The following is a 24,335-nucleotide window of genomic DNA, read 5'->3' as shown; positions in this document are numbered from 1 at the left end:
GCATCTCAGTATACACATACCCTAAAAACATTTAGGACGTGCTCCCTGAATTCAGAGAGTTATAATCTAAAAAAATCATTCATAACCTGCTTTTTTAGAATAAACTAGGTAAACTGCAAGTAAAGCATACAAATTTGGTGCCAATTTTGTTTAGTGTGCTGGTGATTGCTTAAGCAAAGCCAGAAAAGCTCAAAATATTCTGTGAAACAATGAAGAAAAAGAAGACTAGAAACAAGCAAACTATGTTAAAATTTGAAAGGTAAATGGCTGTTAAAAAATAAATCCCACCTCAATTTTTTTCTCCCATTTTTCTTTTATCAAAGAGAACACATTTTTTCTCCTCCCTTTTTCAGGATTTGCTTTTGTTCCACATTTTCCTGTATGCATCCTTTGCAAACATGGCTTGCTCCCATCCCTTAATGGTTTCAGTTACCAGTTTGGGGTTCTTTGCATTAATTTTAACACATCCTCACTGCTTTTTATGTCTAGCCTTTGCATTGCTATCTTCTTCCTAATTCTCATCTCCATTTCTTTGGTTCCTGATGATCTCTGCTCTGCTCCTGAACACAAGAACTTGAAGCACTGTAACTGAACTCTTCTTTAACTGCTGAATGTAGCTGACTGAGGTTCTGTTAACCATCAGTGGTGGCAGAACAAATCTGAAGATTGGTCTGTGCAGCACCACCTTACATATCTCTCTAACACATGACAAAAATGTAACATATCCCTATAAAGGGGACTCTGTTTAAGGAGTGTAAGGCATTACATCAAATCACAAAACAACCAAGAAACCACATTTCCAACTTTGGTAGAACTACTAGGATGAAAAATTGAAAGCAACACTTTTGTTTTAAATTAGATTTCAATTTCTTTCAAAACATTCTGATGCATGAAGAAAGGCACAATATATACTTACAAAGTTCGAAGCACCTTTTGCTCTTGGCATAAATTAACAGGAATACTGTTTATCTTGGTTCCTGTAAGAGTTCTGTGGGAAAAAAAATGCAACAAACCCACACATATAAATGCTGGTTTTGTTTATGACAGATGGCATGACAAGGATATATCAGAACAGAATGCTATTGGGATGCTAGATTCACCCACCAAAATTTTTTTGTTTGTTTTTGGGAGGGTTTTTTTTTTGTTTTTTTTTTTTGTTTGTTTGTTGCTTTTTTTTAAGAGGACAATTTTTCTGGTTTTCATTTCTGGGAGAGGAGGTTAGTATCAATGGCCTTTTTCATAGGCTTTTCTCAGCTTCCCCTACTAAAAAAATCCCACTACATATCACCCAGGTACCACAGTGAGGAAAATTGTATCATTACATTTATTGACAGGAGGAGAACATATATGCAGTTGCTCTCCAGATCCACTAATCATATTTCAATTACTTCCCAAGAGGCAAACCCAAGAATTTATTTCTGCAGAAGGCACTTACAAGCTCTCCAGATTTACAGTTCCTGTCAAATTAGGAAACCACTGCACCATGCTGGCACCCCGAATGACCCTGGAAAAAATCCCCATGAAAATCAGGTGTGACCTGCTATGAAATTGAATTGGGACATTCAGTCTTATTATCAGGTAGATATTTACACCAAGGAGACATTGTAACATTCTTACTGCTTTTAAATTTTATACTTTAATAATGTGTGAAAGGCTGTCTTTTCACTGTTTTTTATGCTACTCATTTGCTCAATAAATTACTCCTCCATGAGCAAACAATTGCAATTCATCAAACTGCAAAGAATGCTATCAATACACATGAAAACTGCAGCTTCCAGTTCCAAATCTCTCTCCATTTTGCTTACTCATCACCCCCAGAAGTGGTATCTTCTAAGGGCATACATGCACAAACCTGCAAAACATTCTCACAATGTACATCCCTGCTCAAAAAACCACCAAGGACATACTGCAGATTGTTTAACTAAGAATCTGAGCATTTGGCCTTGGGTTATGTATCTTATGAAAGGTAATTAAAAAAAAAGTTGTAGAGCATATTTAATAGAGCTTCTTAAGGAACTAGATATTCCCAACAATAACAATATTTATTAGAAATTACTGAAAAAACTGTCTAATATAAGAGGGAGTCAGAAAATTTATTTATTTAGCGTCCTTAGCCACAACATTTCATACCCCTTTATTGTACAGTATTGTCAAAAAGGTACTTACAGGGAATGCAGATCTGACAGATTCTGAAATGCTGAGTTCCCCACAAAAGACAAAGGATTGTCATACAAATGTCTGGGAAATGAAAAAACACATTTCAGTGTTTGTTCTTACAGTCACTGGCTCCTAAAGGCTAAAAATAGACGGATGAAAATTACTTACATCGTTCTTAGAAGGGGGTTTCCTGCAAATGCACCATCAGGAATTATGGAAATGTAGTTACTGTGAAATCCCCTAAAGATACCAGCAAAGAAAAACATTTAAACATTAGCATTTAAAACTATACTGCCAGCAGATTCAACCAGTAGTGATTTTCATCCTACCTACTCAATTCCCAATCCTGCCATGGCAAGAGGACTAAGTCCATCTGCAAGAATAACATGAGTGATTTCTGTTCACTGCACAGCAGCTAAACTGAAAGTATTTCATTAGAAAGGAATTCTTTTGACCCAGCACGATGCTGTAGTTTCACTTTTCACACTCAACTCTTAAGGGAGGCACAAGGAAAACGTGCATCATCAATGAGCACCTAACCAGGAGGCCAGAACCCTCCCCTGATTCAGATCTGTGCTAATGCTACTCCTGCTTATGTAACTGCAAAATAATTTTCAACACAGGCCCTCTCTAGATGATGATTTTTTTTTCTTTTAATTATAGCCTCACTTAGCATAACTCAACCTAATTTAGGCTCCTGCACAATGAGACAAGCATTCTTAAATCCAGGATTTTTTTTCCCTTTTTATTTATGAAAAGGAGAAAAAAAACTGGTAAAAAGGGAGAATAAGTAATACTCACAACTCCTTTAGACTTGGAAGTGCTTTTATGGCTTCAGGGAACTCTACCATGTTATTATAATTTAAATCCCTAGAAGAAATAAAGCAAGAACATTATAAAATTTTAACAGTAGCCACGAATTGTCAAAATAATTTTTATTTAAGACAGTCCAACGCAAGAAAAAAGTTCTCAGAACACCTTTAACTAGACCATAGAAGAACTTCATCTTAGATTTAATCTTCTGATCTTTTACATGCTTTATAACCAGCTAATAACTCAGGTAGGATATTTAATACTACCCAGAGGATTATTCATATTAAGTCAAATGATATCTCCTTACTCCAAAGCTCAGTATTTTTCAATACCTCATAGATTTTTCTTAAACAGAATTTACACAGAAATGAAGTATGATTTCAAAGATTTTTATAAAAAAAGTAGATACAAATGAATACTCTTCATTATCATCTGACTAAGAATACCTTTTGTCAAGATTTTAAAAAACAAACAGTAAATAAGCCATCATGTAAAAGCAGATCTTGCAGCAAAACCAATTATAAATAATGATCAGAAGCACGGAAAAACCTCATGACAGACTGGTGAGAGGGATCTATTGAATTCTCAGTTAAGCTGTCACTCTTCCAGCAGTAATGTCAGGACCTCTGCAAAAGGGATTCCTTATAAATGGCAAAACCCATTTTCAAAGTCCTGCATCAGCTGTATCTATTTACCCAGTGGTCATTGCTTAATTGAGGGTGAAAGACACTCTTCCAGCAGTAATGTCAGGACCTCTGCAAAAGGGATTCCTTATAAATGGCAAAACCCATTTTCAAAGTCCTGCATCAGCTGTATCTATTTACCCAGCACGTCATTGCTTAATTGAGGGTGAAAGACCTGAAGTAAGCAGCATCTCTGGACTCCTCCAAGCTCCTCATGTTAACAGAGCTTGTCACCGCCTCACCCTTGCCTCCTTCATTAGCTCCACTCATTTAGCATTCCCCAAAGCATACAAAAAGGCACTGCTGAGGGAGATATCACTTATCAGACATTCCCTGAGTGAGCTGCAGGAGAATGGGAAATGGGACCAAGCAGCTGAAAGCCAGTCCTTGCCACTGAGGCAATTGGGAGGTTCAGGATGAGGAACAGTGGAGCCACAGCCCTCTGAGACCCCCTCAGAAACCTCCTATTGTCACACAACAGCTTTGGCAACGTATCCTATATACGTTTAACCCTACAGGAAACCTGAGAAACAAATATTTGTCCCTTACCACTCGTGGGGCCGCTCAAACACTTGTGATCTGTCCACCTGGCTCAGCAGAGTGCTGTGCAAAGGTACACCAGCTGGACCAGGGCTAGGAACACTAGAGCCACATCCCCCAGCATGACAGCTCAGCCAGGCTAGTGCTCACCTGCTGCTCAACGTAGTTAATTCATTTTTGGGGGGCAGGGCACTGATACCAGCCTGCAGTTCCAAAACTCAGCTGGACCTAAGTGCCAGTGCACACACGCCTGATCTGCAAAACTTTTCATCACACCAGCATGGCAACCTTGATTAAGCTGAGACTGAGACACACACTGACCACAGATTATTTTAAGAAACATACTTACAAGGTTTCAAGGTTGTCTAATCCATCAAAACAGTGCTTTCCTATAGTTTTTATTTTATTATTATGAAGATGTCTGAAAAACAAAACCAAAACAAGTGAATGATTTCATATAAGTTAACAAATTACTAGATATTTCTATGAAATCAAGAGAGTTAAACAGTTTAGGATAAAACATTCCGGGGGGGGGGGGATTACACAGAAGAGTATCTTTTACTTCCAGACAGAGTATTTCATCCTCATATGGAAAAAGAATAGATTGCTTGCAGTCAAGACAACCTATTTTAATTCTTTAATCACTATTCAGAAATGCGATAAAAATATAGCAAACTCAGAAATCAAACATATTATTCTTATTAATCAAACACATTATTCCACAGAGATTTTTAAGAATACAAAGAGACAGGTTTCAGGAAAAATAATTTTTTCTTCTTTTCGTATCTCTGAAAGCTTTCTCTGACAACCACAGTTGTGAAGTATTCATTATATAATGAGATGTCGGAAATCAAATCCCACCACCCACAACCAGTGTGGCTTTTTGTTCAGGAGGAAGTCTTTAGCAAACCTTTAGCAGGTCCTCTACCAAACATGGTATCACCTCAGGCTGGCAGTAGCCAGCTGAGCTAAACCACAGCAAAACAACCATTTTCAGTGCCACCCTGGATTAACCAAAGCTGTAAGTGAGGAGAAAAGCGAAGTGCCCTGTGCAACACAAGCACTCACAGAACAACCAGGCTGGAGAGGTTGGTGAATGCATAGTCAGGAATGTGAGTTATCCTGTTGAGAGCCAGCGTCAAGGCCTGCAGGGAGGGGAGATTGCTGAGCGGGGAGATGGGAACCTCGGTCAAGCTGTTGTCATCCAGCCAGAGGTGCCGCAGCTGCAGCAGCCCCTCAAAGCTGTCCTCTGGGATGGCAGTGATGTGGTTAGCATCCAAACGCCTGCAGTGCAACAAAGAACTCATCAACAAACTCACAAACCACACATCAGCAAAGTCCAGCTGAAGTCCTGCTATTAATGAACATCTCTTTTCAAGCTTATGTGTCTTTCACTGAAATAATTCAATACTTCAAAGTTTGAAGTTTTATTGAAAGATACATGAAAACCATTTTCAAGGCAAATGAAGAGCCCATAAAATAAAGTTTCATAATAAACTTTTCAGACATTCTTAATAAACCATTTGAACAAATTAATATGCTTATAATCGGCTAACCAAAATGAATTAATAACTCTATAAGGCATCTCCCACAAAACCCCTAGCTTCTAACCCAGCAAAAAACCCTTAAAACAGTAGCTTGACAGCACAGCTAAGACTGCAGAGGCACTTATTCATTTGAATGGATTATCCCTACATCACCCTTGTGGGTAGCATTGTGTACTGTTGTATGCTTTGTTTTGTGGCACTGCTGTACAGTAACAAAGCACCTACTTTGGAGAACAAGATTATTAAAAGCTGTTTGTGAACCAAGTCAGAGTTATGAATTATCCCAACAAATAAAACACCTCAACTACAACTGATTGCCCTCTTGCCCCTGATCTTTTCTAACATTCTCCAGAATAAAATGCAAAATAGCACATCAGCACTATTACCTACTGTACACCACTAGATTTGCCATCATACTTTTTCCCTAAATGAATGTAAATTGCACAAATAGCTGTAGTAACTGTCCTGGTTTCAGCCATTACCGGATTAATCTTTGCAGTAACTAAGAGGGGACAAAGGGACATATCTAGGACCCAGCGGTTATTCTATATGCTGGGAAGAAGCAAAACATTCATAGTCCTGGCCCTCAGTGGGTGTGAGAAGGCACAGGGCAGAGAGCACTGGGCAGTATTTGATGGCCCTGTGACCTAAAGGCTGTCTTCTCCAGGTCACCACACCATGGTGCTGAACCATGGTGACTTCCCTGCAAACACAAGGAAAGCACCTTGCACAGCTGGTGTGAAATGACTGCTGCACCAGCCATGGTGCAGGGACACAGAACACACACGCCCTCCTCCAGTAATAGGGATGCTCATTAAGATACAAATCAGCACAGCTCTGGAATTACTTAGCACTCTCCAGTTTCTAAAGCCATGATCAGATATGCTCTTGAAAGTCTGGCTGGGTTAGTTTCAGAAGTGATTTCCTCCAGCCCTTCATCCTGTCCTTCTCTGGGCAGGCAGTGCGGACCAAGTGACTTCACTGCATTTGTCCCCAGGCAGAGTTACAACAGATCTGATCCCAGCACTTAAAGGACATGCAGAATTCAAAGGGAGAAGACAACCCTGACTAAGAGTTAATGCAGAAAACAAGGCTGATCACAAATTTAACACACTTGATCTTTTTCCTTAAAACAGAGGTTTGTTGTTGTGATGCATGCGGCTTGCATATTTCAAATTATTATGAAAAAAAAGTCATCAGCTGAATTCCCATGTAATAAAAAGTCCAAAAATACACCAAATTAAGCAACAAATATGCTATTACAAATGGGAACTTAAAAAATTGTCTTCAGTCAAAGTTCTCTCCTAAGATGAGTGAGGTGTCATTAGCTCCAGAGCTGTACATCAAAGAGTGAATGCCTATGGTTCACACACTAGCATCCCCTCATCACTTGCCCATGGTCTGACAGGTGAGTATGATATTCTATTTGAATGCTCTTAGGCTGCATGGAGACTAGAACATCTCAGAGAAACTAAGTCTGATGATAATAAAGGAGGAAAACAAAGAGGCAGGGGGAGAGAGGAAAAAAGCCTGAGGCTCTGCTTCAGAAAAAAAAGCAATTAGAAATTACCTTTCTTCTCTCCTAAATTTACACAGCTCCCTCAAGATCAAAGAATTATTTCCCAATGGAATAAACATATCTGAGTCTTCTAATTTCTCCCTACCTCTCTCCTCCCTTTTCTTTTCTGAGTTTTTTTTTTGTTTGGTTGGTTTTTTTATTTGTTTGTTTGGGTTTTTTTCTTTTTTTATTGGAGGAAGGAGCTGCTTTGGGATTTTTTAAGAGCAGCATACTCAAGAGACAGGCCTCAGTCATTGCCCCTACTCATCTAGTCCATCTGTACTTCCACTGGCACCTTGCTAAATTCCATTTATTCTAGGAGACTTTGGAAAACAAAAGCACACAGAAAAGCCCCACATCCTGCTCCTCCTCTCCCAGACTTAAAGGAGGATGAGAACAGAAGAAGGATGGATGCACACAGTGCGGAGCTGAGCTCAGCCAGGGAGAACAGAGACAGTCATGGAGATGATGTCTCACCCTGATTTGTGATTTTCACCCTGATTTTTGATGTCTCACCTTAGCTTTGCCAAGCCCTCTGTCCCCCAGAACAGGAGGAGAGAGCACCCAAGTACCACACTTTCAACTGATGACTCTCCACAGCCATCCCAGCTGTTGTGTTTCTTTTCTACAGCCCACAGCAGCAAAGATGAGGGGGGAAAAGAACACCATCACCCACTACTGACATTACCAGGGAGGTTTGGAAAGTGAAAGAGATATTTTTAATTTATTTGGCCTCATCCACAATTTTCTGTGTTCCTATATTTCTCCTCAGAGCCCAATATGCCATGGTTGTTTTTCTTTCTCTTCCAAACAGTCAAAGCTTATCCACATGATATTGAATGCACAAAACACAGCTGAAACACTCCTGTTTAGTGTGAAATGCACAAAACAAAGCACTGAGTGAAACAACTGAAAAGCCAACCTAAAATATTTGACAACCTTCACAAAACATTAAAATTAAGGACCACAACTTTTCTTAAGATAGGGGAATATTCCCTAGCTCCAGTAATTGATAAAGAACAACCAATATTCTTTGCTTAGACTGGACTTTGTACAAAGTCTTTCTCCATTATATTGTTAAAGATACAAGTACATTCTTCAAATTTGACCTTAATCTTTCAAAAGCTACTTCAATTACAGCTTTCCTATAGATACTGGCTTGTGAGAGACCTTTACATTTTAGCCTATAAATTAGTTGTGGAGCCGTCATCTCCACTTTCATTCCTCTCATGTTCCCTCCTTACACAAGCACTAACTCCAGAAGAAGAAAAGAGCAGGAGGATGATAGAAACCTAAATTCAGCCACTCTTACATCAGTATTTGATATATTGTTACAATAGGACATAGCAGGCTCTTCCAACAACTGACTGTGCTTTAAGGAAACCAGAACTAGTAAGAATGCCTACCCCAATTCAAACAAATAGGAGTTCCAAATGTAACAGACACACATAAATGAAATTTTACACACAAATGTACACACACTGCTTAGGGCAAGTGCCCTACAGCCTGCATCCCCCATAGGTAACACCTGAGAGGCCTCCAGGACCAGCCTCACCAACCCTCATCTGTGACCACATGCAGTCTTCCAGGCTTCAGCACTAGGAAGTTTTAACAGCCTTGTACTAATAGCCTAATTAACAGCCTTGTACAGCGGGAGTTTACTGCTGATGTTAATAAAAGGCAAATCACTCCCAGCTCTTGTGTTAAACCACTTATGCTCAATGGCAATCATTAAAGAACATTGCTCTTTAAAGTGCTCCTTCAAAAACCACAAAGAAATCACTCCAATAACAGTGGAGTAGGTTTTTAGCCTGGAAGTTGAGTGCCGATAAGCCTGGTACCTGGGAATCCTGCTGCAGGGGGAGGCAGAAATCCATGTTAACAGAGGCACTTCAGAGTACTCGAGAGTTTGCTCACTGCATCCAGCAGTGCCTCTCTGGGCACTGGGTGTTGAGAACATCACAAGGATTTGCTTTATTCAAAGACCAATTCACAGCAGCCCCCAGGAACTAGTGATACATGCTGAAGCTGTTCCCATTCACTTCTGTTTCTTCACATCTGTTCAGATGGTACCAGTCAAAGGTCACAGTTTGCTGCAATGTCCCCACAGAGGAATCAGCTAATTTTGCCTATATCCTATTTAACTTTCAGCATGACACCTAAGTTTCTGACCATTCAATTTCTAAATAATTCCCTAGTTTTATTTAAACTTAGCAATTCCTTAAGCATGGAAGTTAAAAAAAAATAGGCTAGAATAATGCCAGAAATTCCTGAAGTTCACAAAAAAACATACCTCACTTTCAGGAAAACCAGAACACCTTCTAAAGGTAAAGATGACATAGAAAAATGTGAAGTATACAAAGCAGTATATTTAAAGATTTTTTTCAGCACAATCAGATGTGCTCAGAAGAGCTCTAATACCTTCTTAACTCTAAACATTCAAGGAACAACAACATATTCAGTGTATTAAAGTCTGTAGTGGCTTCGCAGGTTAAAGGGAAAATGTGTCAATTTCTTCCATTCCCATTCTGATTAATCCCGTATCTTAACACAGACTAAATCTGAGGGCTGATGCCCTTTAACCCCTTAGTAACAGCAAAGCAGGACACTGGAAAACCTCTGAATGCAGACCATTAAAAGGTGCTTAGCTGACAAAACACCTGCCACAGTAAGGCGTGCATACTACATATAAAACCATTGAAAGCTTCTTAACTTCATCTAGTCATTGCTGTTGATGAACACCTTCCACAGCCTCCCAGACACTACTGTCCCTACAGACATGTCCTGTCCTTCCAAACTACAATCCAGAAACACAAAATTATCAGCTGGAGCCCTAAAGCACTCTTTAAGAAGAAGACAGGGGAATTAGAACAGAACTACATATTTTTTGATATAAGATATTGCATTGTTCTCTCTGAATTCAGGGATCTTCTGACACATTTTGTGTTTATGGTTTACATTACTGAAATTGTCAGCAGCAGTTTCCTTACCAGCAGAATGTTTCTAGATTTGACTTTTTAAATAAAGACAGATATTAACTTGATCTGTATAAGGAACCCTTCCTAAAAATACCAAAAAAGCTAGAAATTCAAGACTGCAGTTGATATGTGTTATAGCCTATATTTTAAATATGTCTGAATTTATTTGTAATAATTTAAATCTATATTAATTTATAATCAGACATATTAAAAATTATAATCAGACATGTTTCAGTCATCTTTATATTTTTAAATATGAATGAAATCTGCCTCCATTCTCTGTCCCCATGCTTTTACCACACATTTTTACCCTGCAAAGCATGATTCTGCTCTCATTCCTTTCAGTTCTACATTGGGACCCCAGTCTTTCCCACCTGGGCCGAGATGATGCCCACTCCCAAAAAACATTATCCCATGCCAGTTCAGCACATTCACGCCTCCTGCCTTACCCTGCCTCAAGGCTGCTCCAGCCTCCTAAGATAGGGAAGCAGGCTGAAGAACTGGTTATGGTCCTGCTGAACCGATCAGGCTGCTGAGGGAGCCAGAAGTGCCAGCAGGCAGCGCAGAGAATGCCCGCTGACCACAGGCATGGAGACACTCAGCGTGCAGCTCAGGTGAACACCCACCCAGCAGGAGAGGCAGCAGCTATCACAGCTCAGCATCATGCTGGCAGGATCCCAAACCCCACAGTTTGGGAATCTGGCACAACTGCTAAGCTGCAGTGCTTTGAACTGCTGCTACAGAATGCTCGAGTATTCCCTGCATGTGGACAAGTGTGCACATGTGCTGGGACAGCAGGACTACAAGTACAATAAATCATGCCTAACACATTGGCAGGTATTGACAGGCTTTCAGAAGACTCCTGGATTTGATGGCAAATGCACAGTGGCAATTAGGTTTGTGGTTTTTTTATTCAAGTGGAATAAAGTTCTCCTTTGTAAAGCATTTGAAAGTCTTTGTTTAAATAGTGTATTTCCAATATTTGTCACACACTCGGGACTGTACCAGAATATTCCTACTGGTCCTGCGTAGCTGGGTTTCTGGGGTCAATCAGAGCAGCCCTAAAGATGGCTGCAGTTTACAGACCCGTTTTACAAATCCCCACATTCTGGATCAAAGCTCAGAATAAATACAAAATAAGTCATCACAGTCAAATATGCCAAGGCACTTAGAGGAGAGACTGCTCAATGGCTCCCTGGTGGTTCCCAGGAAGCAGCTGCAGCAGTGTGCTGCTGCACCTCCTGCTCTCTGTGTGACCCTGGGACTGCCCACAAACCTCACCAACAACCATCTCCAGACCTAAAACACAAGGTACTTCATGGCCTTGTACTATCAACAACATGCTGTTGGCGCTTTGCAGTAACCAAAATGCACCAAGACACATTTGTGAAGCTCTCTGTCAGGCTGTTCTGCTACTGAAAGAGGCACAAGCTGGACAAACAGTGGTTTCTCCTTCAGCAGAGCCATCTCACAGCAACACCTTCACAGCATCCTGCAATATGAGCACACATCCTGCCAGACAAACTTGTCTGGGGTACACGGCAAGCTTCCCCTCAGTACAACTCCTTAATTTTGCTAAATTTCACCTCCATATAAAGAACCCCATTCTAATTCTCTTTTGGAGGCCAGAGCTGGGAAAAATATTCAATGCAAACAGAAAATAAAGAGTTGCCATTCAGTATTCTGAACCAGGCTGGCTACTCACCAGCTGTAATATAAACACTACAAACCATGAAGCTCCTACAACCATCTCCTTTATTTCCACCCAGGTATGTCTACTGAGTCTGTTAATACATACCACACTGTGGCAACTGCCTTCCTATGAACCTAAAAACTGGAGCACATTAAGACAGAAAACAACTGTAAAGGTGTTTAAAATGAAATTATTATCAATATACTATAAAGTTTAATGAGGAAGTAATTTGTGCTTTCACCAAGGGAAAAAATACCCCTGAACCATACTTCTGAGCAAACTGGCAAACTGCTGAAAGAGGGACAGTTCAGTAATGTTTAAACTTGCAGGTTTGGGATGGAGATCATATGGAAGAGTAGAAGCAAGTTCTTCTAACATATTCTGCAATGAATTATTTGTTTTAAAAGAGGCTTGCAGCAACTACGGAGTTTTGAACTAACAAAAATCCCTTAGGAAGGAGAATAAATCACTTTTTTTCCTTTTTCTTTGTACAATAAAACAGGATGCTGACATTTATGTTTCCATGTTCAGACACAAAATTCAGAGGACCACACATTCCTTTGCCAGAAGGTGCTATCTGCACGACTAGGGTATATGCATAGTCAGTGTAATTATGCATGAATAATGCTAACAAAGTTTTCCTGAAATTCATTAAAATCACAGAAATGCATTCTGGTGAAGTAAACAAACTGCATAGAAAAAATTGTTTTGATCTCTCACTACACTTGTCTCAAAACCCAATTTATTCTCAAATTCCTGCCCATTCTAACACATTACAAACCAAAGGCTGAGTCACATCAGTGGATGGAAAAAAACAGCCCAAGATAAAATCCTCCTGAGCTTCAGATGAGCTCGGTTGGTCAGAGCATGGTGCTGCTAACACCAAGGTCATGGCTCCAATCCCTGTCTAACTCATTTATTCATTAATTCATTAATTCAATTCCCTGACCATTCACTAGAGAGCTGGATGCAGTGATCCTCCCAGCTAAGAAGTGTCTGGGACTCTGGTACCAGTGACTTCTACACTGGATTTGCCAATTTGCCCACCATTATTTCCAATGGTTATCTGGAAATCTCAATTTGCTTTTCCTCAGAAAAAAGTAACAAGCAGCTTGCTACTACTCACTAAACTAATTTCCTCCTTTTTCACCATCCTGAAATTGATGTATTTTATCATTTGCCCTTGAACAATGAAGCTCCTAGAAGGGGACATCTCACCACATTTTAAGCTGATACTGTTTTATCTTAATTGTAAGGATGTTTTGGTCAAGTGATTATAATGATTACATTATACAACCTTACATAATCATCATTTTTTTCAAAACTAAAATGTGTGCTTTTTTCTAAAAATAGCTCTAACATAGTCATCTTTCCAAAAATATTAAAGAACACATGATTTTTTAAAAAGATAGATAATTACTTAATTTATACATTCATTATTTTTTCTCTTCAATTTTGTTCCTTCCCTTTTGCACATAAAATTATCATCAAATTATCATCTCCAGCAACTGGAGATTTAATACTTCAAACTTTAATTAGAGAACAAACATTACTGTACATATGTATAGAAAAAAGAATGTTCAATGAAAATGAAATGGATAATTTATAGACAAACATTTTTACTAAAGCAGTTTCTCTTTTTGGCATCAAAGAAATTCTGGAAGCCAAGAAGAAGCTTTTGTTTTGTTTTAAATTATTACTAAAGGTTTATTCTTATCATGCAAATTGAAGGGCTTTTATTACAATGCATAGTGTTTGCACCAAGACCAAGGTATTTTCTCTTCTACACACACGCTAGAACAAGAGTGAAATGTGGACACTTAATTCCCTGCTCACTGGAATATCCAAGCAGCTGCAACAAGCAGGGCCAAGATCCAAGATTAGGGAATGCAGAAAAGCGACCACGCAAAAGTTGTACAATAGTTTGCAAATCTACTTTGCAAAACTAATTTTTTTTTTTTTTTTTTTCCCAAAATCCATAATCTGAAAGAAACAGGGTCTCGGGCCAGAAACCTGAACTTTGGCACAGAGAGAACAGATAATTTACACTCTCTCTTCCCCTCCCTCTCTCTCTGGAGCTAAGTGGGAAGGAGGAAATATTTTGCAGCCCCTCCCACCTCCTCCTCCTCACAGTGATAGGCATCTACCACCTAGAGAGCTGTAACTAACTATTAAGGTCTGATTAAGATGCTTTATAAAACATAATAAGCCATGAGATAGTATAAGCACATATGAAATACCTTATGTGCAACTGGCAATAAAGGCTGAGATATTCATAACTGTCTGTGAGATTTCAACACCTTCCTGCAAAACCAATACTCTGCATGCCTCAAGTAACAGTTCTTCCCAGAAATCCCTTTTCCTGCTCTGGATACAACAGGCTTGGGCATCATTCATTTTTTGCACAACATTTAAGAATTGCTTAAATACCTCAGGATATGCAAGAGGGTTTAGAGTTTAACTACACCGCCACTGCACTCACACAGCAATCCTGTACCTGGTGCTGGAGTTTTGAAAGAGTTTGCATTTGGGTCACTCCACCAAAGATGACAAATAAAATTCCTCATGAATTTTAATTGTGAAACTTTGTTCCACTTGCAATTGCACTTTCAGAAACTCCAGGTATATTATGACACATACATTACTACAGTTCATAACTCTACAGAATGAAGCAAAGGTGACAGAGTGACTGAAAGTGGAACTTGGAGAACAACCCCAAACCAAAAGCAACATAAGGAAGGCAACTTACAAGGACTGCAAGCCGCTCAATCCTCTGATGGCCTCGTTAGGTACAGTCTTCAGCTGGTTGTTCTGGAGGGTTCTGTAAAAATCTACTGTGTTAATAAAGTAGAACTGCGCAATCATCCTTATCAAAGCTAGAGGTAGCAAAAGCCCATAGTCCTGTTATGGTTTCCCAGATTTCTAGTGTATATAAATGCATGTAGAATTCTCAAGACCAGATGCCCAAAGGCAACAATGAAACAATGGTCTGCTTCAGTTTTATTTACAACTCATTCATTAACAGCATTAATTTGCAGAGAACAAGCTGTGACACAGTATGCTGAAATTCCCTTGGGAACTTGCTGAAGAGGTTAAACAACTTAACATTAGGACAAATTTGCTACAAGAGATTATATGTTATTGTTTTCTTGTGGAATTACCTTACACATGCTAGCAAACACACAAACCTCTAATTTTTCCTGAAGTTGCATCAATACACAATGCATCAACAATCTAATTTATGAAGTGTGCTCACAACAAAGCACCACTGGGCCAAGCTGAATTAAGCTATACTGTTGTGGATTTCTTCAAAATTCTCTTATAGAAGAACGTATGTCACATGGTAAATAACCTTGTAAAATCTTAACTCTGTTTTGGTGCATACTGGGGTAAAAATTCAAGTCACAACTTTTAATTAAAACCCATGTCCCACATTTTTCCAAGAACTGCCAGAATTTCAGGCACCTCCAGTGTTAGTATTGCAAGGGATATGTCTTCAAAAACTTTGACACTTTGCAATCAATTTACAAAATATTCTATTGAATAGTATTGCAAAGGGGCAGCTCCCTCATCTGTACCCTAGTAATAGTGCCTATGTTTTTTTTCTTTAAAACCTCAAGGTCTGCTATTTTTTTTTCTACTATCTCTTTAATTAACTACCTATTACCCTGCTAGCATTTGGAAGTATTTATATTATCAGAAATGCTGCAGTTTTCAAACAGAGTTTTTTAAAACCTTAAACAACAGAAAAGCTTTTTTTATCCTTAGCTATGGAAAAACAACAGCCATAAAAATTCTTATTTCAGAATGAAAAACAACAGATTTTTTTTTTTTAATAGTAAGGCATTTTCACCTAGAGAAGCACCAAGCTATAACAATTTTTTTCTATTGCCAGTAGGGAATAAGTCAAGCAGTGTCTTAAACCTCTAAGTAACAGTAACACCTGACAATGTCAGGTACCTGACAAGAGTATGCTGAAGGCGTAGAGAACAACAAAAGCTTACATGTCCTTTTTAGGATTTTTCCTCTGATTCTTCTGCTACAAGATATACTTCAGAAACAAAGAAGTGTTCTCATAAAATACAGTAATTACAATTTAGTCAAGTTCATCACTATCATCTTGACCATATCCAGCAGGTTTTGTAAAGAAAAAAAAAAAAAAAAAAGTAGGAGAGCTCTACTTTAGAAGGACAGAGGGCAAAAAAATTTGCTCCAGCCTACCAGTAAACAGTCTGGCTATGCACTAAGAAAGCACAGAGCAAGCTATGAAGCTCTACAACCCAATTACTTACAGAACTTTGAGTTCTTTCAACCCGGACAAGGCCTTTGGGTGGATAAAAGTAAGGTCATTGCCAGCCAGTCGCCTGGAAAAAAATTGCAATAATAATTTTAGTCACAAAATACAGTACTTCTACAACCATCTAACAAGGAAAATCACTGCAATATCAGATCTTGCAAGCAATTATGCATTTTGCATTCAATTACACTACATTCACAATCTTCCAAGTTTGTAACAGTTATTTCACTTACAGCACATTTTTAACCATGAGGATGCATTATTCAGCCTCGTGGATATTCTTTTGCAAAGGTGCTATAAAAAGCACAGCCTAGAATGATTAAAAACCTTCTTATGGTACTAGGTTTCAAAGTGCATTTACCAACATGAGCCTCTGGCTTTCGGCATTGCTCCACTGAAACAGGCTCTGGTACCCATGTATTTTTAATCTATACAGCAGTTTCTACAGAAAGTATGAAGTTAGGTAAAAACAGATGCTAGATGCTACAAGCAAAGCAGCAGAAGTCTCTATGAAAATCCCAAATATGAAAAAATATTCACAAGCAAGTGTTATGTTCACCCAGTGCTGACAATTGACAGGACACCTGCTGATATGACCAAGACATAATACTGGCAATATTTCATTTTTTTGGTCAGCTATTTGGAGGAACTTTTGAAGAAAGGAAACTCTTTTGGGGCAGGGAGAAATGGAACAGGATTCTCAGCCACATACTCTCTCTCAAAATGTGGCTGGTTTCAAATCTGGACTGCTAGACAAGAACACAAAGTAAATCATGAAGATCAATGTGATGTTAAAAGTAATCAAGACAGGAGATGCTGCAGAATACAAAGCAGGAGAGCAGAAGCAGCAGACAGAACAGCTGCTTCCAAACAACTCGTTCCCCCTTCCCTCACGCCTTTTTTTTATTTCAAGGTTTTACCTCTCCCCTGCCCAGCAGATCTGTGCAGTCCAGCCTTGGTTGAGCTGCTAATAGCTGTATTTCATCAAGGGTAAAAACAATAATGCAAAACACCTGGTCATCCATAACTGACACAAGACGCAAAAGTTTCAGCCAAAGTAATTGGTTTTAGACTTGGGTTTCATATCCCAGCTATGCAAAAGCAATGCTGGACAAGGCTGGGCAACGAAATCACCCATGGAAATACTATGTACAATCCAATAAGTGTTAATAATTAAAAAACAATCAATGTGCTTTCACAAAGGTTACAGAATATCAAAACTCACCTCTGCTGTTACAAGGTGCTGTGAAGCAAGCCAGACACAGCAAAGGGAAAATATTATTTCAAAGAGGCAAGCAAAGGAAATAACAAGAGCAACACCTAAAGGATCAGCTTGCCAGAACACAGCAATGTTATTACATTTTTATCTCCTTCTATAACTACATAGAAGAGATTACCAAAGCACTTAATGCTTACATAAATCTGCTTGCAACAGAACTAGTGACTTAATAAAATGCTGCCTGATAGAGAGGATGCTAGTTATCTTTATTAAATCCATTTCTCAAATGCAGATGGTTATATTTATAAACCAAGGGAGAAGAGGACTAGAACATCTTCATGAACAACAAGGTGACAGCAGAAGATCCTACTTGGAAAACTGTTACTCTTGCTTGTTAAGGTGGATTTTGGGTTCTAGTCCAGGTATTTTCATACACCCCACAATTGCTATTGTTCTGACATCACTACAAGCATGTTTAAAAAAACCCCATATCTGCTGACTGCTGAGGAAAGTTTGTCTGCATGCTTGAGTAGAATCAAACAGCTCTGAAACAAGAAGAAAAATGAGAAGAATCTATGTATGCTTATTCTTGAAATCTCCTGTCTGCAAGCAACCTCAGAATTTCAGAGTTGGGACATGACTTTTTCAAATACTTTGATTTTTTAACATTAATGGAAGTTTCCAGATGGCAACAAAACAGTCCCCTAAAATTAATTTTGTTGTCAGTAGCTGTCCAAATCGACTTGATTAACTTCATCTGGGGGAATGTGGAGGAAGGTTTGCAATATTTCATGTCTTTCCATCTAATAATTTATTTAGAAGTTCACTGTAAACAGAAGTACTGATGAAACATGCTGGGTCTCTACAGCAGAGCCAGTAATCTGCAAAACACGCTTATGTTAAAATGTGTTTGAAACAGCATAATACAAATCCTTAAATCAAACAAAATTCAACTGAGGCTGTAGCACCTCATCATTTTGCATGCAAACACTACTATGATTACATATTACACAACTCAAGGAGTGGCAGCCCTGGTAAATGTGTCAGGCAGCTCTGGCTGCAGCTCTGCCAAGGTTCCCCATTAATCTGCTGTGTGTGAGGCTTGTCAGGCATCTGCTCCCTCTCCCAAAGAGACTGGGGATTGTTACTTTAGCTCTAAAAAAGCAAAATTAAATAGCTTTTAAATACAGCTATTAAAAATTAAATAATATTTATAATAATAATAAATATTAATAATAGAGCTGTTTTTAAAAATAACATATAAATAGCTAATAAATAGAGCTGAATACTCTCCCTCAACCTGAATGGCACTAACAACAACCTAGAAAGCACTGTAAACACATGACAGCTGAGCCAGAGCAAGACTTGTGTGATTTCAAATAGCAGGACTCTGCTTTCCTCAAGGCAGCTCCTGCTTCTTCAGCCTTTTTCCAACCAACCAACCAACAGAAAAAGCCCAGTCTTTGTGATCAATTACACTACCATTTCTCCACTCTCTGGCAGTGTTCCAGGCTTTACTCCTCAGTTTGCCAAATGCACATTTATCATTCACATCCTGGCCTTGGGGAGCTGCTCCTGAGGAGTTCCAAGTGCAGCTCCCAAGCAGGCAAAGATCAGTATATCACACACTGCTCTCAACACACTTCCCGTGCAGCAGCCAGAAGGACGGAAATGTTTCTCTCTACACAACCAGGTTCATTTTAAAGACAGAATTGAGAAATAAATAGCATACAGTATAGCACACATACACCATTATAAACTGTCATTGAAATGATCCAGTCAGGTTTTGCATGTTACCTTCTTTCAGCAAGTCTTTAAAATATTTATTATTAAATAATTTAAAAGCATTTGTTTTTCTCTCTCACATGTACATGCTAAATGGGCTAAGGGAAATCACAGTTTTACCAAGGCCAAAACTCTAGCACAACAGAAAATACACAACTTTCATCTCCTTGCAGCAAGCCTCACTATCCTGCTTGAGAGCAGTCCTGGAATGTCCTGCTCTATGGTGGGACAATTTCACATTGTCACAAAGCAGCACCTTAAGGCAGCCCACACTTACACTATCAAGGGCTGAGTACCTATCCTTCCCCTCATTCTCAGTGGAAATGGTTACACAGACCTAGTCTGAAATCCACCTGCTGCCACTGAACCACGCCACATCACCATTAATTAGAACTCTTTCTCCAAAAGGCAGCGGGCTGCAAAACAGACTCACCCACAAAGACAGTAAAAAATTAAATGAAACAGACAAGTGTAAAGTGTCCTGCCATGCTACAAGGCCACAGAAAACTTTGCTGTCTCTTACTTCTCAAGGCACAGACACAGCAGCAGGCATCATAAATGTGTATCACACTGACCATGAGTTTTTCTGCTAACTCTATCCTGGCTCCCCTTGTTTGAGGGTCTGCCAAGGACTGCAGCTATTATTATTATTAATTCTAGCTGGAATTAGTGCATCTGAGTTAAACCTTGGAGGTTTCTCCAGTGGAGTCACAGATGTAATATATGGCCACAGTGGGTATCTTTCTTGTAACTGCTTAGCATTGAATGTTCTAGTCTTCTGTTTTTACTTTAAAAATAAATATTGAGTGTTTTAATAGTAAATTTCAACAAATTCAAGTTTACAGAGTCAATTTCAGCATAGCAGGATAACAGAACAGGACACACAGAGAACAAAATCCTTCTGCTAGCCTGTCATACAGAGGTGAGCAATATCCTTTAATCATTCTTTTAGTGACCCAGTAAATAATCTCCAGATGTGGATGACACCTTGTTATTACAGACATCAGGATGCAATGTACCTGAAGACTAACCTTTCATGGTGTCTCATTCCCACAGTACACACCAAGCCTAGGTTCTTGCACTGATCTGCAGCTAATACGGTTTTCTTTCCTTTGGGAAATTAAAACTTTTGCAATTATGAGTCTGGCAACCCAGCTGCATGTTAACCAAGCCAAGTTAATCACTGGTGTGGCTCCAAAAGTCAGGGAGGGTGTTCCAAGGATACATTTTGCCTGTAACAATTAAAAGCATCACTCTTATTATGACAGGATGCAATAAAACCTCTTGGAAACCTCTCTCCTTGTCTTGCATCCCAGATGGCAGTGAACCCTAGGACACTTGAGCAAAGAGTTTCATCTCCTTCCCTCCATCTGAAGGTCTCACGCTCATACAGAAAATGTTTTTGCTGTGGATTTTGGCTTGGTTTTTCTTTTCCTCTTGGTAGTATGCTTCTAATCTTTCATCTGTCTTGTCTCAGAGAAAAGTAAAATGGCTACACAGAACAAATTCAAAGAGTGACACAGACCGCAACCCTGACATGTCATAATAAAACACCTGACTTATTATTTTTACTTCTACATTAGCTGATTTGTGGTAAGAGCCAAGACTCCTATTTCAAGGTTTAGTCTAGCCTGAGCCTTCCATATCCATCACTGTTCCTCTGCCTGGCCAACATCTACTTTTAGCTATCTAACTTTTACCTATTTTCATCCCATTGGAAAACATTGCACTGCTTCTCCACCTGTACTTTCACAAACTCTACTTTTCATGCTGTCTTACATAGAACTATCCTGCTATCTTTACATGCCTGTCCCTAACTTCCACTTTTTCTGGGTTCTCTCTGTTTTCCAAATACAAACTTGAATTTAAGTTGTCCCAGAACAGAAGTAATCTTTGGAAGCACCTCATAGATAACTTAATCCAGGATGCCCAGCGTTTCCTCAAAGCTGAAAGAGCTTCAGTTTCCATCTGTGCCAAAATAGCAGTCACTTTGGAACAGAATTCTGTTTTTTCTCAACAGATGATGCCTATTTATGTGCTACAATTTATTAATCAAGGCTGAAAGCTCTACAGGAGAGGTACAGCCATTTGCAGGAAAATACAGGGTTTTTGCTGCATGCCTTGTGCAGGGGTGGGTACTCTGCCTGCAGACACCTCCCACCCCAGACGGGCAGCTGCAGAAGGAGGAGCTGGGAAATGGCAGCTGGGTCTCCAGACTGAACCTAGCTTTGCTTATCCGGGAGCAGCAAACAGCCCCTTGGGCACTTCTGTCAGCTGCAACCTGCTGCATTGCTGGAAGCCAAACTACTACCTTCAGGTTACCCCAAATTCCTGCGCGCCAATTTAACAAAACTGAATGGATACTTTACTTCACTGCTGCTAATAGAAAACGCATTTGTCTCCTCCTTTTCTTACAGCAGTTTTACTATTATACAACCTTCACCATTATTTTTAAAATTGTGAGTACTACAGCAAGACACATGATGACTGGAGAAAGAGGACTGTAACTGCAACAGCACAAACTCCACTTCTCATCATGATCTCTCTCCCTTTCCAGCATTTACAGCTTTCTCAAAGTTATACTGAGCTTTAAGATAATTGCTTGTTTTCAAAATGCATTTCTGGCCTAAAAAGCTAAAATATCTAAGTAAACAAAACTGACTGATTAAAAAGTCTAAAGCTCATTCATAAGTTCTATGGTTAAGTTGTCAGCAAGACTCATCAGCATCTACCAGAAGACAAAATATGCTGTATGGTAACACTTTTCATGGACTATGAAAAACAGGAAAATAAACTACAATGGACTTTCAGGAAAGCAAGCATGTAGAACCATGCAAAATATGCTCTATCCTTTCATTTTCAAGCAGTATCTGCATTTGGGCAAGACCTCGGAGTAGAACCCACAGACTGCAACACATGCACCTAAAGAAATAATGTAACATAAAACAATTGTCATACAAGTTGTTGAAACAAGCAGTCTTTGTAATCTCAACTAGTATTCTGCAGCAAAAAAAAAACTCAGAAGTTTGCATAAAGTTTTTAACATGGACATATTTGTTGTGAACATAAGCAACAATACCGTGGTATCTAGAAAACTGGTTAACACCTAGTGTACAGCAGAAATGTTGAGTTGTTGCAGAAAGCAATTTTGATTCCTCTCACCTCCAAAGCAAAATGCAGAATATATTTTATAAAATACATTCTCCTGTCCCTACTTGCCTTTGCACATCTTGTACTATGTTGTGGTAACTTTCCTTTGCTTTAGCATAGGCCAGATAGACCTTTCTCTTGATAGCCATCTCAACACTCAGGTAATAATGCATTTCACTCTCCTAGTCTGCACAACAGAAACAGATGAAAGCCACCAAGTTTGGTTTTGATCAACTGGGATGCAACAATTCAATAACTACAGATTTGTGCTTTTAGCAGGTAGTGCTATCTGGATGCTCAGAATGTTTCCAAGATCATGAAATATGTTAATGGTCAGACATGAGAGGGTGAAAAAACTGCTGCTGATATAGCAAATCCTCAGAGTTGCTTTGCTCTGTTCATACAGCCCTGTCTCGTCCTGGCATTGACTGGCTATCCAGGCATGGGATCTTTGAATGACCACGCACCTAGCAAGTAACACTGCAAAATGGCAAAGTGGGTTAAGTCTACATGTATTTGGCAATTAAACTTTCATTACTGGTTTTCTAACCACTTCAGATGTATATTGGGTAAATGCAAGACAAAGGTTCTCCACACACTTCACAATGAATGACTTTAAGAGAAACTGAGGTAATTTTCAGTATGATTCTTTGATTCAGTTTAGGTTGACTGTTAGCTTTTTTCCAGCTGAAATAAAAACAAATATTTTTAACAGAATCATCTAGAATTTTACTTTTATATAAGAAGGGCAGAAAAAAGAACTTGACAGGAGTCTGGTTACTATTTCTGTGCCAGGACATCTGCCAAGGCTAATTAGCCAAGAACGCCTCTGTACTAACAAAAAAACACAAGAATACTAACATGTGAGCAGAGGGGAGGAAAGGAGCTAAAAGAATGGCATCACCACATCTTCTTATGGTAACACACAGCATCGTACTATGAAACTACGATGACAGAAAATACTCAGTTACTTTCTCAGAGGATAAGGCATTTACCTTCAAAATACAGGATTTATTTTTTCTCCTTTTTTGTCTAAGGTTTTCAGAGCTCATGTGATGACTCTTGAGACCCTGCCCTCGAACTGGCTACCTGGTCACTCACACACACACCCCTTTTGTTCCACACTCCAGTTTCTGAAACTGAAAGGAGAAGGATGGAGGACTGCATGGCACGAGCGCCATTTGGAGAACTGTACTTGGAGAGACACAGCTTAAGAGCTCCTCAAGTTGCTGCACAGCCTCCAGAAGTTTCTTATCTGGTTTATACCTTCAGACAGCCTCAACTTGGCAACTCAGGCAGCATAATAAATAAGGCTTGTAAGACTGGTCTTGAAGTGTAACACGGCAAAGTTCAGCCTTCAGGCCATTCAGCTAAGCCAGCTTCTGTGTGTGTGTGCATGTGAGCAGAACACTCAAACTCAAAAAAAGCAACAGATAAGGAAAAGGTTTTGTTGTCCTCTGAAAGTACTTGCAGCAGAATAACCAGTCTTGGGATCCTTATATACAACCACATCAACTTTGGAAATTAACATGTAGAAACAGAAACTGGAAAGAAAGAACTTCCTCATCTTCCAAAAAACAATGGAATTTACTCAACCTACTAGCATCTATCCCCACAAACAGGAAAAAACATGCAGCTGTCAAGCAGAGCAAGAACCTTCTAAGCTACAGAAATATTCTTGTATCAGCATGATTAAAACTCATCCAGAATCAAATTGATTTAGGATTCACAGAGATAAGAAAACACTAATTAAACACAGGTTGGCCAACATGTTTTGAAACATCATTTAGCATTTAATGCAGACCAAGTAAGTGATGTTTAAAAATATCTTAGCTGACTGTGGTTAATTCTACTTGGGAGTCTTTGCCTAAAGGTTTGTCTTGACTAGAATTTGAAGGTGCAAGTTACAACACGC

The 24,335-nt window shown here is 39.1% G+C and overlaps 1 protein-coding gene across 2 annotated transcripts in view; it reads right to left on the bottom strand.

Moving 5' to 3' along the window:
* The window catches only part of LGR4 (leucine rich repeat containing G protein-coupled receptor 4), a 71,458-nt gene that overhangs the window by 10,052 nt on the left and 37,071 nt on the right, over nucleotides 1–24,335 (bottom strand). Inside the window, exons 3-11 of one of the 2 annotated variants that reach the window (XM_041485071.1) lie at nucleotides 16,262–16,333; nucleotides 14,719–14,790; nucleotides 5,262–5,477; nucleotides 4,543–4,614; nucleotides 2,959–3,027; nucleotides 2,326–2,397; nucleotides 2,167–2,238; nucleotides 1,436–1,504; nucleotides 917–988 (exon numbers count right to left, since the gene is read on the bottom strand). In XM_041485071.1, coding sequence (XP_041341005.1) covers nucleotides 917–988; nucleotides 1,436–1,504; nucleotides 2,167–2,238; nucleotides 2,326–2,397; nucleotides 2,959–3,027; nucleotides 4,543–4,614; nucleotides 5,262–5,477; nucleotides 14,719–14,790; nucleotides 16,262–16,333 — 786 coding nt within the window. The remainder of the gene's footprint in view (nucleotides 1–916; nucleotides 989–1,435; nucleotides 1,505–2,166; nucleotides 2,239–2,325; nucleotides 2,398–2,958; nucleotides 3,028–4,542; nucleotides 4,615–5,261; nucleotides 5,478–14,718; nucleotides 14,791–16,261; nucleotides 16,334–24,335) is intronic. The other variant, XM_041485078.1, reaches the window with a different exon arrangement.

This window comes from Pyrgilauda ruficollis, unplaced genomic scaffold (genome assembly GCF_017590135.1).
Source record: "Pyrgilauda ruficollis isolate IOZ18807 unplaced genomic scaffold, ASM1759013v1 scaffold118, whole genome shotgun sequence".
In the NCBI taxonomy this organism is placed as follows: Eukaryota; Metazoa; Chordata; class Aves; order Passeriformes; family Passeridae; genus Pyrgilauda; species Pyrgilauda ruficollis.
Note: the sequence above shows the minus strand (reverse complement) of the source record. Positions and strands in the feature narration are given on the sequence as shown.